The sequence below is a fragment of the Aotus nancymaae genome, unplaced genomic scaffold (genome assembly GCF_030222135.1).
Source record: "Aotus nancymaae isolate 86718 unplaced genomic scaffold, 86718_ANA_hifiasm-v0.15.2.pri h1tg000011l, whole genome shotgun sequence".
In the NCBI taxonomy this organism is placed as follows: Eukaryota; Metazoa; Chordata; class Mammalia; order Primates; family Aotidae; genus Aotus; species Aotus nancymaae.
The window spans coordinates 42,331,347-42,346,060 of NW_026988422.1; the positions used below are offsets into that span (position 1 = coordinate 42,331,347).

At 48.0% G+C, this 14,714-nt stretch overlaps 1 protein-coding gene across 1 annotated transcript in view; it reads left to right on the forward strand.

Moving 5' to 3' along the window:
- The window catches only part of RTF1 (RTF1 homolog, Paf1/RNA polymerase II complex component), a 69,783-nt gene extending 60,927 nt beyond the window's left edge, over nucleotides 1-8,856 (forward strand). The window contains exons 9-18 of the mRNA XM_012462451.2: nucleotides 194-276; nucleotides 1,384-1,471; nucleotides 1,572-1,679; nucleotides 2,310-2,387; nucleotides 3,011-3,132; nucleotides 3,312-3,369; nucleotides 4,408-4,485; nucleotides 4,963-5,058; nucleotides 6,059-6,170; nucleotides 6,427-8,856. Of these exons, the coding sequence (XP_012317874.1) occupies nucleotides 194-276; nucleotides 1,384-1,471; nucleotides 1,572-1,679; nucleotides 2,310-2,387; nucleotides 3,011-3,132; nucleotides 3,312-3,369; nucleotides 4,408-4,485; nucleotides 4,963-5,058; nucleotides 6,059-6,170; nucleotides 6,427-6,533 (930 nt within the window). The 3' untranslated portion in view covers nucleotides 6,534-8,856. The remainder of the gene's footprint in view (nucleotides 1-193; nucleotides 277-1,383; nucleotides 1,472-1,571; nucleotides 1,680-2,309; nucleotides 2,388-3,010; nucleotides 3,133-3,311; nucleotides 3,370-4,407; nucleotides 4,486-4,962; nucleotides 5,059-6,058; nucleotides 6,171-6,426) is intronic.
- Nucleotides 8,857-14,714: the final 5,858 nt, after the last annotated feature.

The following is a 14,714-nucleotide window of genomic DNA, read 5'->3' on the forward strand; positions in this document are numbered from 1 at the left end:
CACAAAGCTCCCTGTGCTTGGCCATCTGGATTCTAAACCTGAGAAAGGTGCCCAGAACCACTGGCAGCTATGGGCTCTACTCGGCACTCAATAAGCTTTCCATAGCACTCAATCAGATAGAGGCAAAGGAAGAGTGCTATGGAAAGCTCTGGAAGAGTCTGGTTTTGACTGGTGTCTCTGTCCTCTCACTTAGGTTGCTGAGATTACGGGTGTTGTGGAAACTGCCAAAGTTTACCAGCTAGGTGGCACCAGAACAAACAAAGGGCTGCAACTACGGTAAGAGGCACTTCCGGGGCAGCTTTTGCTTCCACCTCATACAGGCACTAGCTTTGGGGGCTGCTCTTCTCCCTATATGATATTCCTTGTTACTGTGAATGCTATTTATGCAATCTCTTCAAGGTACTTGGAGGGAGACTTGTATTCCATCATTGTCTGTAGGGAAGGTAGGATATTCTCTCCTGTATGGGGAGCCAGATGTATGAAGTGGTAGGACACAGAGAAGGGAAATTTCGGGTTGTGAGAGAACCTCCCAGGCCTGGCTGGCATTCCTTGGCAAGCATGGCCAAGAGCCTTGCTTCTGGTTCTAGCTCTATGTCATAACTAACCTCATCTGTGACAAGAAAGATCATTTTTAGGCCAGGTGCAGTGACCCACGCTTGTAATCCCAGCACTTTGGGAGGCCAAGGCAGGCAGATCACAAGGTCAGGAGTTCGAGACAAGCCTGGCCAATAAGGTGAAACCCCGTCTCTACTAAAACTACAAAAATTAGCCGGGCATGGTGGCACATGCCTGTAATCCCAGCTTGTTGGGGGCTGAGACAGAAGAATCACTTAAACCTAGGAAGCAGAGGTTGCAGTGAGCTGAAATAGTGCTGCCGCACTCCAACCTGGGCGACAGAGCGAGACTCCATCTCAAAAAAAAAGGAAAGATCATTTTTATGGACTTCATTTCCTCTTCGATAAAATGAAAGTGTTACTCACTCAGCAAATATTTACTGACATACAGTGTGCCAGGCACTGTTCTAGGTGTGATCGTAGTGCACTGTAGCTTCGAATTCCGTGGCTCAGGTGATCCTCCCATCTCAGTTTCCTGAGGAGCTGCGACCACAAGCTCTGTTGTATATTGTTGATGCTGACTGTAATAGATTTTACTGTAAATTGACTTTTGAAACGCTGACCAAACCCATTTGGTTTCCAGTACTAGCTTTGGGATTCTCAATCTTGGCTGCCCATCAAAACAACCTGGGATGATTTTATAGGGTATCTAGGATTGAGAACCACTGCAATAGGTAGATACAGGTAGTACACAGTCTGGTAAGGTTACTTTGCTTGTACTACAGTAAACATGCACATTTCTTGGAGATCCTTTCTCTCTTTTATGTAGGCATGGCAATGACCAACGCGTGTTCCGTTTAGAGTTTGTCTCAAACCAAGAATTCACCGAAAGTGAATTTATGAAGTGGAAAGAAGCGGTATGTGACTAGAGACTACCTAGCAGTTGTTCATGCACGTTGAGAAAAATATCTTTCTAAAATCCCTTACTAATGACCTTGTATCGTATTTTTGATCCAGATGTTCTCTGCTGGCATGCAGTTGCCCACTCTAGATGAAATCAATAAAAAGGAATTATCTATTAAAGAAGCTCTTAATTATAAATTTAATGATCAGGACATTGAAGAGGTAAGAAACCTGGTAACCCAGAGCCTGGAGGTTCATCAAGAATCAGTGTTGAGAGAAGAACATGATCCTCTTATTTCCCTGTATCTTGATATTTTTAGCTATGCATGAAAATGAGGGAATACTAATATTACTACCTTATTATTTATAGTTCATCGAGCTTTTTTCTATCCATTCTCATGTCCAGATGAGGCTAACATAGACTAAAGCGTATTCAGAGTTCAGATGAGACAGCAAATGAGGCTACTTACACTAAAGTGTATTTAGAGTTCAGGGATCTGTATTCTGCTAGGCTTGATCCTTCAAGAGTTTTCCTTCTCCAAAACATCTTGGTAAAATTATTTGATCTCTGTTCTCTTGGACAGTGGCTAGCCTTACACTGCCAGGCCCTTGGGCTGCTGCTGTTTATTGGTGCATGTTCCTTCAGACTGTCCCAGAAGAATCTCCGTGACCCAGGAAGCAGCATAGTATCCCTTGGAATGAACTTGCTGTCTTTCTCTTTGGGGCATGACACTGCTATAGGAAGAGCAGCCCCCTTGTAACTAGCTGTTTGAGTCCAAAATGGGCTCACTTAGCCTATCTACAAAAATAGCTTAGGAATACCTCACTGCTGGTATCTCCTCTCTGGTACAGATTGTAAAAGAGAAAGAAAGGTTCAGAAAAGCTCCACCCAACTACGCTATGAAGAAGACTCAGCTACTGAAGGAAAAGGTAAGGATTTGTACTCGAGCCTCTTTCCTCATCCTGTAAGGAGATGTGGAAATCAAACTTGTTCATCCTCTGCCAAGTTAGTGGTGGCAGGATTGGGAGAAAATTCTGGGCTCGATTATAAGCAACACAGTGTGTTCTTGGCACCTGGGCAACGTTCCTTGACCATTTTCCGTTCCCTAAATTCAAACTGATCTTCTGTGTGCCAGTCTTCTGACTTTCTAGTCACTTTAGTTTCCTGCGTAATGAAATAGACCCTGGGGTAGTATTCAACACTGGTCTGAACAGACAGATGACACTGTCAGGGCCACCTGTGGCAGGTGATTTTCCATTCTTCACACTGGGTTGGGGTGGGCCTTGTTATGGTGATTTAGCCACCCTATGAGGCCTGGGGTTCTACTGCCACCAGGGACCCACAGCCAGGTAGCAATATGGGAAGGTGTTCCCCACTGTACTGTGCACTACTATAAAATAAATTATATCTTGTGTTTGTAAAGTACTTCTGCAATATTCTTCCACATCTCCTGTCCTGTGTTCACCACGAGATAACTTGCCTGTGCTGGAAGTAAGGGGAGACTTGAGATAGAGCCAGTTGTAGCCAAGAACTCACACATCTCTCTGTGTAGGCCATGGCTGAGGACCTGGGGGATCAGGACAAGGCCAAACAAATCCAAGATCAGCTGAATGAGCTGGAGGAACGAGCAGAGGCCCTGGACCGCCAGCGGACCAAGAACATATCCGCTATCAGGTGTGTTACAGAGCCTGTTTTTGGCCCATAGACCTTGGCCAAAATTATCAGGCAAGCCTGTGGCCTGTACACTCTGTGCTGTACTGACCCCACAGATAACTGGGTTCAGGGCTCAGTGACTCCCTCCCTCCCTCCCTCCTTTCACAGTCACTGACTCATCCCTCTTACTCACCCCATAGTTACATCAACCAGCGGAACCGGGAGTGGAACATTGTAGAGTCTGAGAAGGCCCTTGTGGTAAGAAAACTTTATCTGAATCACTAAAACAAAGTTAATTAATAAAATATGACATCTTTTCTATATCTTGCCCAAGTTTATTTTTTAATTATTAAAATAACATATGCACTTAACATATACATACTCTCTCTGTATATCCACATACATCGATAAAATATATTAAATCATAATGAAAAGCAGAAGTCTTCTGCCCTGTCCTACCTCTTCTCACCCTTAGTATCTACTCCACAGGTATTCGTTTCTTCTCAGTTTCTGTTTCTTGGTTGTTGCCCTCATATCTACTCTGGTATTCTCAAAGGGAAAAGAGTAATATGCTGGTTGTGGTGGCTCACGCCTGTAATCCCAGCACTTTGGGAGGCCAAGGTGGGTGGATTACCTGAGGTCAGGAGTTTGAGACCAGCCTGACCAACATGACAAAACCCTGTCTCTACTAAAAATACAAAAATTAGTCGGGCGTGGTGGTGCAAACCTGTAATCCTAGCTACTTGGGAGGCTGAGGCACAAGATTCACTTGAACCTGGGAGGCAGAGGGTGCAGTGAGCCAAGATTGTGCCATTACACTTTAGCCTGGGCAACAGAATGAGAATCCATCTAAAAAATAAAAATTAGCAGGTTTGGTGGCTCATGCCTATAATTCCAGCACTTTGGGAGGCCAAGCTGGGTGGATCACCTGAGGTCAGGAGTTTGAGACCAGCCTGGATAACATGGTAAAACCCTGTCTCTGTTAAAAATAGAAAAATTGGTCGGGCATGGTAGCTTGTGCCTGTAGTCCCAGCTGCTGGAGAGGCTGAGGCAGGAGAATCGCTTGAACCTGAGAGGCCGAGGTTGCAGTGAGCTGAGATGGCGCCACTGCACTTCAGCTTGGGCGACAGAGTGGGACTCCATCTGGAAAAAAAAAAATTTTTTTTTTAAAAGGAAAAGGATAATAGACATTTTTTTTTTCCAGTCCCTTGCAAAGACTTATTTGCCTGTGAGCTTATGGTGAATGAGAGGAGGAGGGTGGAGGTACAGTTCTGTGGTGCATGCTCTCTGTTTCAGGCTGAAAGTCACAACATGAAAAACCAACAGATGGATCCATTTACCCGGCGGCAGTGCAAGCCTACCATCGTTTCTAACGTGAGTGCCGAAAGAGGACGTTTTAGTCAGGACCTAGATTCTAGGATGTAAAATGAATTCCATTAGGAAATTAATAAAGAAGTTAAAAATAATGTTTTCTTAGCTGGGATTTGCTTGTCTGAAGCTCTGGGGTCTGGATACTTCCTTTTTTATCTGGCTGTAGGGCATATAGGTAGTGAAAACATGGCATGGATTTATAGAAACCTAGTGACTGACCCCCATATCAGGGTGGGTTTATGGTGCTCCAGACCTTAGTAATGTGTCCCTTAGCTAGGGCCTGGCTGGGCTGGGCTTGGCTTTCAAGCTTTTAATTGCCTTTTTGTTTTTTTTTTTTTTGCTGCTTTGAGGAAAACCCCACTAGCTGCTGATGGGTCTGCTGTGGTGCTTGTGATGTTAGTTTGGTAGGTGGGAAAGAATCTGGCAGTAGGACTCTGTGAGTGTCAAACGATCTCTAAAATAAGTTATTTTCTTTTTCAGTCCAGAGACCCAGCTGTTCAAGCTGCCATCTTGGCCCAGCTAAATGCAAAATACGGTTCTGGAGTGTTACCAGATGCTCCAAAGGAAATGAGCAAGGCAAGTGTGGTACCACCCTGTTGCCTGCTGAGCAAGGCTACTGGCTCAGACACCGAACAAGCACCTTGTCTAGTTTGGGCTTGATTTTTCCACCTTGAGGAACAGGGAATCCCTCTTGGAGTCTCTTCTCCATCCCAGTTATTTGCAAATATAATCAACAGATAACCTTAATACTAAACCTAACACCACTACTTACCTAGGGCCTTGAGTGTGTTCTTTGGCACCTGGCTTTTAGCCCTCAGCATCCCCTTTTCTCCTATGTAAAATAAGGATACTACTATATATCCTGCCAACTTCACAGGAGGAGAGATAACATAAGGATCAGACATTGTAAAAGTGAAAGCTTGTTGAAAATGTCTGGCTGGGCGCAGTGGCTCATGCCTGTAATTCCAGCACTTTGGGAAGCCAAGGTGGGCGAATCACCTGAGGTCAGGAGTTCAAGACCAGCTTAGCCAACATGGTGAAACCCCGTCTCAACTAAAAATACAAAAAAAATTTAGCTGCATATGGTGGCAGCCTCCTGTAATCCCATGTACTCGGGAGGCTGAGGCAGGGGAATTGGTTGAACCTGGGAGGCAGAGGTGGCAGTGAGCCGAGATCGCCCCATTGCACTCCAGCCTGGGTGGCAAGAGCGAGATTCCATCTCAAAAAAAAAAAGCAATTTTCTGTCCAAGTTAAGTCTTTTGCTGTTGGAGTCTAACTGGTCTCAGGACTTTTGAAATATTAAGTCAGGAAGTGACCTGTTGTTATAAGCCCACCCTTTCTACCCGCATACCACAGACATGAGCCTGCCCTCTTTTCTGTGCTTTTAGCCTTCAGGAGAGAAAGCTCTTTGTTCTTGTTCTCTCCTGTCATCCCTCTGAGAGAAGGAATCAGAAGGGGGCCTTAGTAGGAAAATCTAATGAACTCAGATAAGAGCTTTCTACCATTAGTGGCTGCTGCTGCTTGAAATCCACTTGTATTTATGCTGTTATCATTAGTTTTCCTCTTCACATTCTAGGGTCAGGGCAAAGATAAAGATTTGAATTCTAAGTCAGCCAGTGACCTCTCAGAAGATCTGTTCAAAGTACATGATTTTGATGTGAAGATTGATTTACAAGTTCCCAGCTCAGGTATGTGAGGGTGGGGGGCGGTGGTGAGGGCTGAGGACCAGCTGGATCCATGGTTCTCTGGGGTAACAAGGAAGCCCACTTTTAGGGAAGAAATGGGGATGTTGGCTCATTGACATCCACAGGCCAGGCCAATACAGGCTGCAGGTATGGTGAAAAGGAATAGGGCCACAGTCAGGAGGCTGCCTACCATAGTGAAGCACGGGACTAAGAGGACTTTGTGGGACCTCAGCTGCCAACTTGCTCTTCTTTGCCACAGAGTCAAAGGCTTTGGCCATCACCTCCAAGGCTCCACCAGCCAAGGATGGGGCTCCAAGGAGATCTCTGAACTTGGAAGACTACAAAAAACGACGAGGGCTTATTTGATCACACCCAGCTTGCTGCTTCTGACCCTGCATGCCCCATCGCAGTGTCCTACCTTTCCTCCTTTCCTTTGATTTAGCCTCTTTGGGCTGGAGCAGCTGTTGAACTGGGAAGAGACTCTAAACTGCCAGTCATCTGTAATATAAACCATTTGCTGTATAGACCTCCCTTGTCTGCACACCATCTTCCACCAGCCTTCCCTCCCCCCAGGGCCCCACGCAGTGTGGGCCTGGGCTCTCTTGGGCTTTATTCATGTCTTTAGATTTTGTGTTTGCCTTTTGTTTTTTTTTACTGCGCAGTTCATTGGCCACTCTGCACGCATTCAGTATTACCGTGGAGTTGGGAATCTTGCTGGAGCCCCTGGGGCGATAGCAGCAGCACAGGGTGGTCTCTACAGACTGCCTTGGCCCACCCATTGAACATTCGGCACTTGACCTTGTGGAGGGAGTGGGATTGGGCACCTGCAGTCCTTCTTCCTTCCTTTATCTTTCTCTTGTGCCCTTCTTTTTGGAAGAAGGGTTTTCAAAACCAGTTTAGTTTCCAAAAAGTGTACATTTGTTGGGTGGGGGGGGATCTAATTTGAGAGAGCGAGAGTGTGTATGTGTGTGTGTGTAAGTGTGTGGATTTTTTTATCATTTTTTAAAAATGCAGTACTCTTTGTATCAGTCTGTCATGGGTCTATAGCTGTTTCAGATTTTTTTCAGCTGTACTTAAGCATCTGAAACTGCAAGAAAGAAACTCATTAAATGTGATTCTTCTTACTAAACGGGCCTGACTGCTGTAGCTGTGTAACTTCCCCATCCCCACCTGCTCTTCCCCATCTCTTCCTGACTTTGGAGAAAACTCCCCAGTTTAGCCCCCTGAGCTGCAGGCTGTGTCCTGGCACGTGGGGGAGGGAAGTCCATGGCCACATACCAGGGAGGGCAGAGAATGTCTTGCTCATCCCGTGGGTGCAGACCACAGCTTCTTGGCTGAACATAGAACTTCTTTTCCTCACTCAGTATACCAGCCTCTTCCTAGTGTTTCTGTTTTGCTGTTTTGGCAAGAATTACATTTTGTTTTGTTTTGAAGATAATTACTCACCATGAATGTGGAGAGCAAACACAAAAAGATTTAGGTTGCGCTGGGCGTGGTGGCTCACACCTGTAATCCCAGCACTTTGGGAGGCCGAGGAGGGCGGATCACCTGAGGTCAAGAGTTTGAGACCAGCCTGGCTAACATGGTGAAACCCCGTCTCTACTAAAAATACAAAACTTAGCCGGGCATGGTGGTGCCTGCCTGTAATCCCAGCTACTCGGAGGGCTGAGACAGGAGAATCTCTTGAACCCGGGAAGTGGAGGATGTGGTGAAGGTTGTGGTGAGCCAAGATTGCACCACTGCACTCCAGCCTGGGCAACAAAGTGAGACTCCATCTCAAAAAAAAGAATTAGGCTGCAAATGTTTCAAGCATGTGCAGTTTTGTGTGTGTGTATACATATATATGGTCAGCATATATATTGTTGTGCAGCTAGGGCGAAGCCAGCAGAGGTGTGTATGTCTTTATGAAATGTTTGAAAAGAGATAAGCTGACTGCTTGATAATCATTCTCAGGTGTAAAGCTCCAAGTGTAAATAAAAGTGGCATTTAACAAATCTTTTCAGAACAAAGTACAGCTGACTATATATACCGAGAACTAACCTAAAGGAACAGCTGAGAGCTCCTGATCTCCACAGGAGAGGAATCTTAAAAGCTCTGCTTTGTACTTCTTCACCCTGCTTTTGTACAAGAAAGGGGGATGATGGGAAATCATGGACTTGTAAGTTGTATTTAAACATAAAAATGAACTTGGTAACTCTTCTGGGTTTAGTAGAGCCTCAGTGTCGCTTTAACTTAGTTTACATTTTTTTATTTTAAAAAAAAAGCAGCAATGGACGGTTTTAAAGGAGTATTGTGACTGTAAAATTGCTAAATATGACTGTAACAGCTGTGTGGTAGCTGTGACACAGTTTGGTTGGGCAAAGGAGTGGTGATGGACTCATTAAATCATACATACTTGAATAGTCCATTGACCGAAACTCTTTATAGACTATTGTGTAAATGTGGAATCACAGACTGTTAACATTGCCTGGACTCCAGCAGAGTCCTGGAGCTGCTGGGACCTCTCCTATCGTGATGAACTTGGACTTTTTTTTTGATTTCTGGTTTTAAAAGACATAAAATTATAGAATCCAGATAATTTGCTGGAGTCATTCTGATCCACCATGTAGATCTGTATTTAGTATCATTTGGATTTGGAGAAGTGTTGATTACATTATGGCTGTGTAATAAAATTTTTATTAAAACTGCATCACACTGTAGCCACTTTGCCACCACCTCCCCACACGCAGCTGCTGCAACCACCGCGAGATACCAAAGCACACAGCAGGGAGAAAAGCCAACCAAAGAAGACCAGAGGTAACTTTTCACCTGAGTAGCCTCCGTAGCGATTGAGATCAAGACTCAGGACTTGTCTCCAGTCTCAGCTGAGGCAGGGCCTCTGAACCAAGATCTTGGCCAGGCATGAAGACATTGGCTTTGTCCCACCAACTAGGATTTCTTGGTGGCTCATACTATTTCTTGTGCTAGGGAATTGCCTCAGTGGGCCCCTTCTCCCTCCACATTATGGTTTCGGTGTTGAAGGTGCAGCACCCAAGCTGGTTTTATGCATTTTTTAGTTCCTCCAAGAAGCAAAAAGGCCAGTGTCCATATGCCTAGTTCATAATGCATAAAGGTCTGTTTGCCTGTCTTGTTTCTGGCGGGTGTAGGGAAAGTCTACTGCCTGCCACTTGCCACTTCCCTTCAAAAAGAATTGTTTTTGCTGGCCAAGGATCTAATGTATAGCAAAAAAAAAAATTGTTTTTGCTTTTGTGAAGTCCTGACTTGTCACTCAAACTGTACCAATATTGTAAATAAACTTTATGCCATTTTAACAAAGGGATCAGATTTAGTCTAAGGATTGCATCCTGAGTGGCAACTCTTAAAGCCATGTTTTGAAAGTCCAGGAGAGCCTCTCTTGTTCCTTTTCCTTCTCTGTGCCCACAAAAGTGAAAGTTACCATTGTCAACTCTTTAGCAGCCTGGTTTCCCCAAGCCTCTCGGGTAGAGTTGCCTAGACTCAGGGAAATCTCCAGTTGTCCTGGTTTACTTCCTATCTTGGTAAGAGACCAACAAGCTTTAACAGAGCTAAGTAGACCCCGGATATATTGCCTAACCCTAGTGAGAATCTGGGCCTTTCAGCCTTGTTTTTTTTTTTTTTTTTCCCCCTTTTTGAGACAGGGTCTCTGCTGTCCAGGCTGGAGTACAGTGGTGCAGTCACAGCTCACTGCAGCCTCAACCTCCTAGGCTCAAGTGATCCGCCCATCTCAACATCCCAAGTAGCTGGGACTACAGTCATGCACCATCTCACCTGCCTAAAATTTTCTGTTGAGACAGAGTCTTGAATTCCTGGCCTTAAGTGATCCTCCCACCTCAGGCTCCCAAAATGCTGGGATTGCAGGCATGAGCCACTGACCAGCTCCTTTCACCTTTAAATTGGCCTAGGCATAGTTCCTTTGCTTTCCTATCTTCTGACCATTATGAGTATGAAGGGGGTGCCCAGGGGCTGAGTGTGGCTATGGAGGAAACACTGATTTTCCTTCATGCCCCCATGCTGGGGAGATCTGTAGTCCTCCCCATCCCCAGTGCCTGAGGCTGTGTCTCTAACCTCTATGAACACATTTGTAGCTACGAAGCAAGAAGATCTTGGATCTTCTACACCCTTTAAGAAGGCAAGAGATGACAATCACAATGGTAAGAGCCATGTCCAAGACTGCTTCTAGTGGCAGAGAGGTTGCTTACCCTGCAAATGCATCCAATGAGGTTTTCATCTACTCCGTAGCACTCCCATTATCTGCCAGGCGTGGTGGCTCAAGCCTGTAATCCCAGCACTTTGGGAGGCCAAGGCGGGTGGATCACAAGGTCAAGAAATCCACACCATCCTGGCCAACATGGTGAAACCCCGTCTCTACTAAAAATACAAAAACAGCTGGGTGTGGTGGTGCGCGCCTGTAGTCCCAGCTACTCAGGAGGCTGAGGCAGGAGAATTGCTTGAACCTGGGAGGTGGAGGCTGCAGTGAGCCGAGATCGCGCCACTGCACTCCAGCCTGGCACCTAGCGACAGAGCAAAAACTATGTCTCAAAAAACAAAAACAAAAAGCACTCCCATTATCTAACTGATGGGAGCAGTGGGGCCTAGAGAGCAGGGGTTCTAGGCAGATGACAACAGCTTGCTTATCTTCCAGGATCTGGGTGCTGTGGGGCAGCCACTTGCTACCTATCTCTGAGAAGGAAGAAAGCTGACCACCTGGGGTGCAACTGGAAGGAAGAAGGGTGCTACGATGGTCACCTTCTTTTCCCTGGCCATGTTTTTCCAGGAGGGAGACTGTTCCTTGAGTAACTATAGGTGGCTTTGATCCAGCAGCCCTAGAAGCCATCAACCCCCAGCTCAGATTATTTTTATGATTTCCCTGACCCAAGTGGGGACTACTGAGCTCCCTTGGCAAGGAGGGTGTTAAGGAACTGAAAGGAATGGCAGCGCTAAGACAGGGCCAAAAGGCAGCCTGCCTTCTCTAAGGTTCCACAGGCCAGCCCCAGGGGACAGGGAGATGGGACTTCTAGGCACTGGAGCATAGATAGGCATGTCTAGGGCTTCCAAACCATTCTCAGGATTGAAGGGAGGGCCAAGAGCCAAAAGGCACCCAGGCTCAGGAAAGGGGGCCCCTTCTGCCACTTACAGATCCCCGCTCTGCCACTTACTACTATCTAGAGCTGAGCTACTTAACGCCTTTGAGCCACAAGTTTTCCACCTTTGAAAAAAAAACCTGTCAGGATCATGTTGAATATTAAGTGTTCTGTCCTCAGTAGGGGTTTGGTAAATGCTGTTCTTAATGAGAGTGAAGCTGCTGGACCCAGGAGGAGGAAGCACCCCCAGAGTGGGCTGATGAAGGGCTGAAGCACTGGGCAGTGGGCAGGACCTAGAGACTCCAGGCAGCCCCACTTGGGGCAGGAGTGGGGGAAAAAGAGACCCTGCTTCCAGATGGAGGTTCTCACAGGTAGGCTCTGGGCTGGCCTGGGGAAGTGTCCAGGGAATGTGGGCTGCCTCTGCCCAGGCCCTTGTTGCTGTCACTCCCCCAAGGCCAATGCTCACCTCCTTTACTGACCAGGCTTCTGAAGGCATTGAAGGCTGCCAACTCGCCACCTTCCAGCTGGTCCCAACTGAGGCCTGACCTACCCACAACCCTCAAGAGTAGTAAAAACTCAAAATAGTACCAAACAAGAAGGTAAGTGTAAAGAAGCCCAATAAAACTCTGACCCTTCCCATGATGATTACCTCCATACTTCTTCAAAAGATAGATACTTTTGGGCCCTGCATGGTCTCTTGCACCTGTAATCCCAGCAGTTTGGGAGGCGGAGGAGGGAGGATCGCTTGGGGATAGGAATTCAAGACCAACCTGGTCAACATAGTGAGACTCCCATTTCTATTTAAAAGAAAAAAAATCGAATACTTTTTCTCGTTTAGCCATGGACGGGCCTGCTTTGCTAAACACGTGCGATGCAGCACACCCTGGCAAGCCCGAAAGGCGCAGGTTGACCATGGATTTTGCGTGGCAAGCCCTGCGGTGCTCTCCGCGCGGCGTCTCCACTGCACCCCCTGCACTGGCCTGGGCGCCACCCGTGTCCACGGCGCCAGCCCCATCCCTGGCCCCGCAAGCCTCTGGTGTCGTTAGCGCCTAGTCCACGCGGCAAGGGAGGAGGCGCGGGGCCGCTGCATTCCAGGGCGCTCTGCTTCACTTCCCCACTTTTTCCCCACTCCTCGCTGGCAGCCTCAGAGGAGCCGGGGTCCCGGCGGCCCAGGGCGCGGATACCGCCGGACGCGAGGGTTGGGAGTTGCAAGCTGGACCCCCACTTGCACACGGCCCACACGGAGGCGCCTGGGCATTGGGGTCCCGGACCCCGGGCCACCGCATGCTCTGTGGACTAGGTACCCACGCATGCCCAAGGTCTGGAGGTCACGCCTGCAGGCGCAGAGCTCACAGATGGAACTAGGAGCTGCTCCTCCCACCCCCCGCCGCCCCCCCTCCCACGTCACCGTGACTACGCGATGCAGGGAAGTTCCCCGGTGGCGGTGGCGGCATCAGGGAGAGAGGCCGACGAAGTCCCAGGCGTTCCTACAGTGGGCACCTCCGCAAGCAAGCCGACTCCCTGACTTCAGACCCTTCCTGTCCCCTCCGCTTCCCCTCGCACTGGGTGAGGTTCTGCGGGTTCTGAGTTCTGGAAAGGAAGGAGGATCACAGGAACGCAGGCTCCTGAAAGGGATCGGAAACCTTGCTTCTGAAGTGGCAGAAGCATGTTCTTACTGCGCGCACACAAGCGTGGTAACACATTTCGTTCGTTTTAGACAAGGCTGACAGATTGTGGAAGGTCAGTGAACACTGCTAGATCCTGAGCCCTGCTGACTTAACCTTGCACCCATCCGTGGATATTCCCACAAAGTCTAGTCCATCCATTTATGAGGTCAGAGATTGCCTGGAAGGAGGGGAAACCTAGAGGCGAGGAAAAGCGGGTGGGGCTGGGAGCTGAGGGCTCACCTGTCAGGTGAAGACCCATTCACGCCTCTTTCCAGGAGAAACAAGACCCTCGCCTCTCTCCCATCCTTCCATGTCCACTGGGCCCTGGGCAGCCCTCCAGCACCCTCTCTAGTAGGCCCTGACAGAGAAGGACATCGAACCCACCAGAGGTGAGGAATGTTCTGGATGCAGGAAACAGCCGAGAAAGCAAAACTCCCAGCGCCCTCATTGACAACCCCTTGGAAAGGGAGGGAAGGCAGCCACTGAGTGTCTCGGGGCCTGATTTCTTCTTGAGCCCTTTCTGGTTTCCTTCCTCCATAAGACAATGAAAATGATAACGCTATCACTCCTGGGAAAGGGCGGGGGCATCACAGGATCCACGCATTCCTATGTCCTTTGCACCTAGCACAATAGCAGCTGCTCCATGGAAGTGTGTCTGCTCTGTGAATTCGTGAGTGAATCACAGGTATTGTCACAGAATATTGGAGTCTTAGGGTCATAAAGTCCTTTGGAAGGACACCAAGTTCCACAGAGCATGTCTGGGAGTTAATAGAATAAGACCTTGCACCACCGGGTCCAGTGGAACATGACAGCCCAACCCCCTCCTACCTCCCCGCCCCCACACCACACACCACACACATACCACACACCACACATACCACACACACACCACGCACCACACACATACCACACACCACACCACACCCACTACACAAACCACACACCACACACATACCACACACCACACACATACCATACACCCACCACATACACACATACCACACACAGCACACACACACCATATACCACACACACACCATACACATACCACACACCCACCACACACCCCACACACATACCACACACCACACCACACACACCATATACCACACACACCACACACATACCACACACCACACCACACACCCACCACACACCACACACATACCACACACACCACACACCCACCACACACACACCATGCACCACACACACAACACACCACACACACCACACACACACCACACCATACACCACACACATACCACACCACACACCCACCACACACACACCACACACATCACACACATACCACATACCACACACCACATACCCACCACACACACCATACACCACACACCACATGCCCACCACACGCCCACCACACACCACACACATACCACACACCACACACACACCATACACCACACACATCACACACCATACCACACCACACACATACCACACACCACACACACACCATACACCACACACACACCATACACCACACATCACACACCACATACCCACCACACACACCACACTCACACACCAGACACTACACCATATACCACACACACACCATACACTACACCATATACCACACACACACCATACACCACACACATATCACACACCACACACCACACACACCACACAATCACACAAATACCACACACCACACACACATCACACACACCACACACCACACAACACACCACACACACCACACACATACCACACACACACCACACAACACACGCACTGCTAACACACCATAC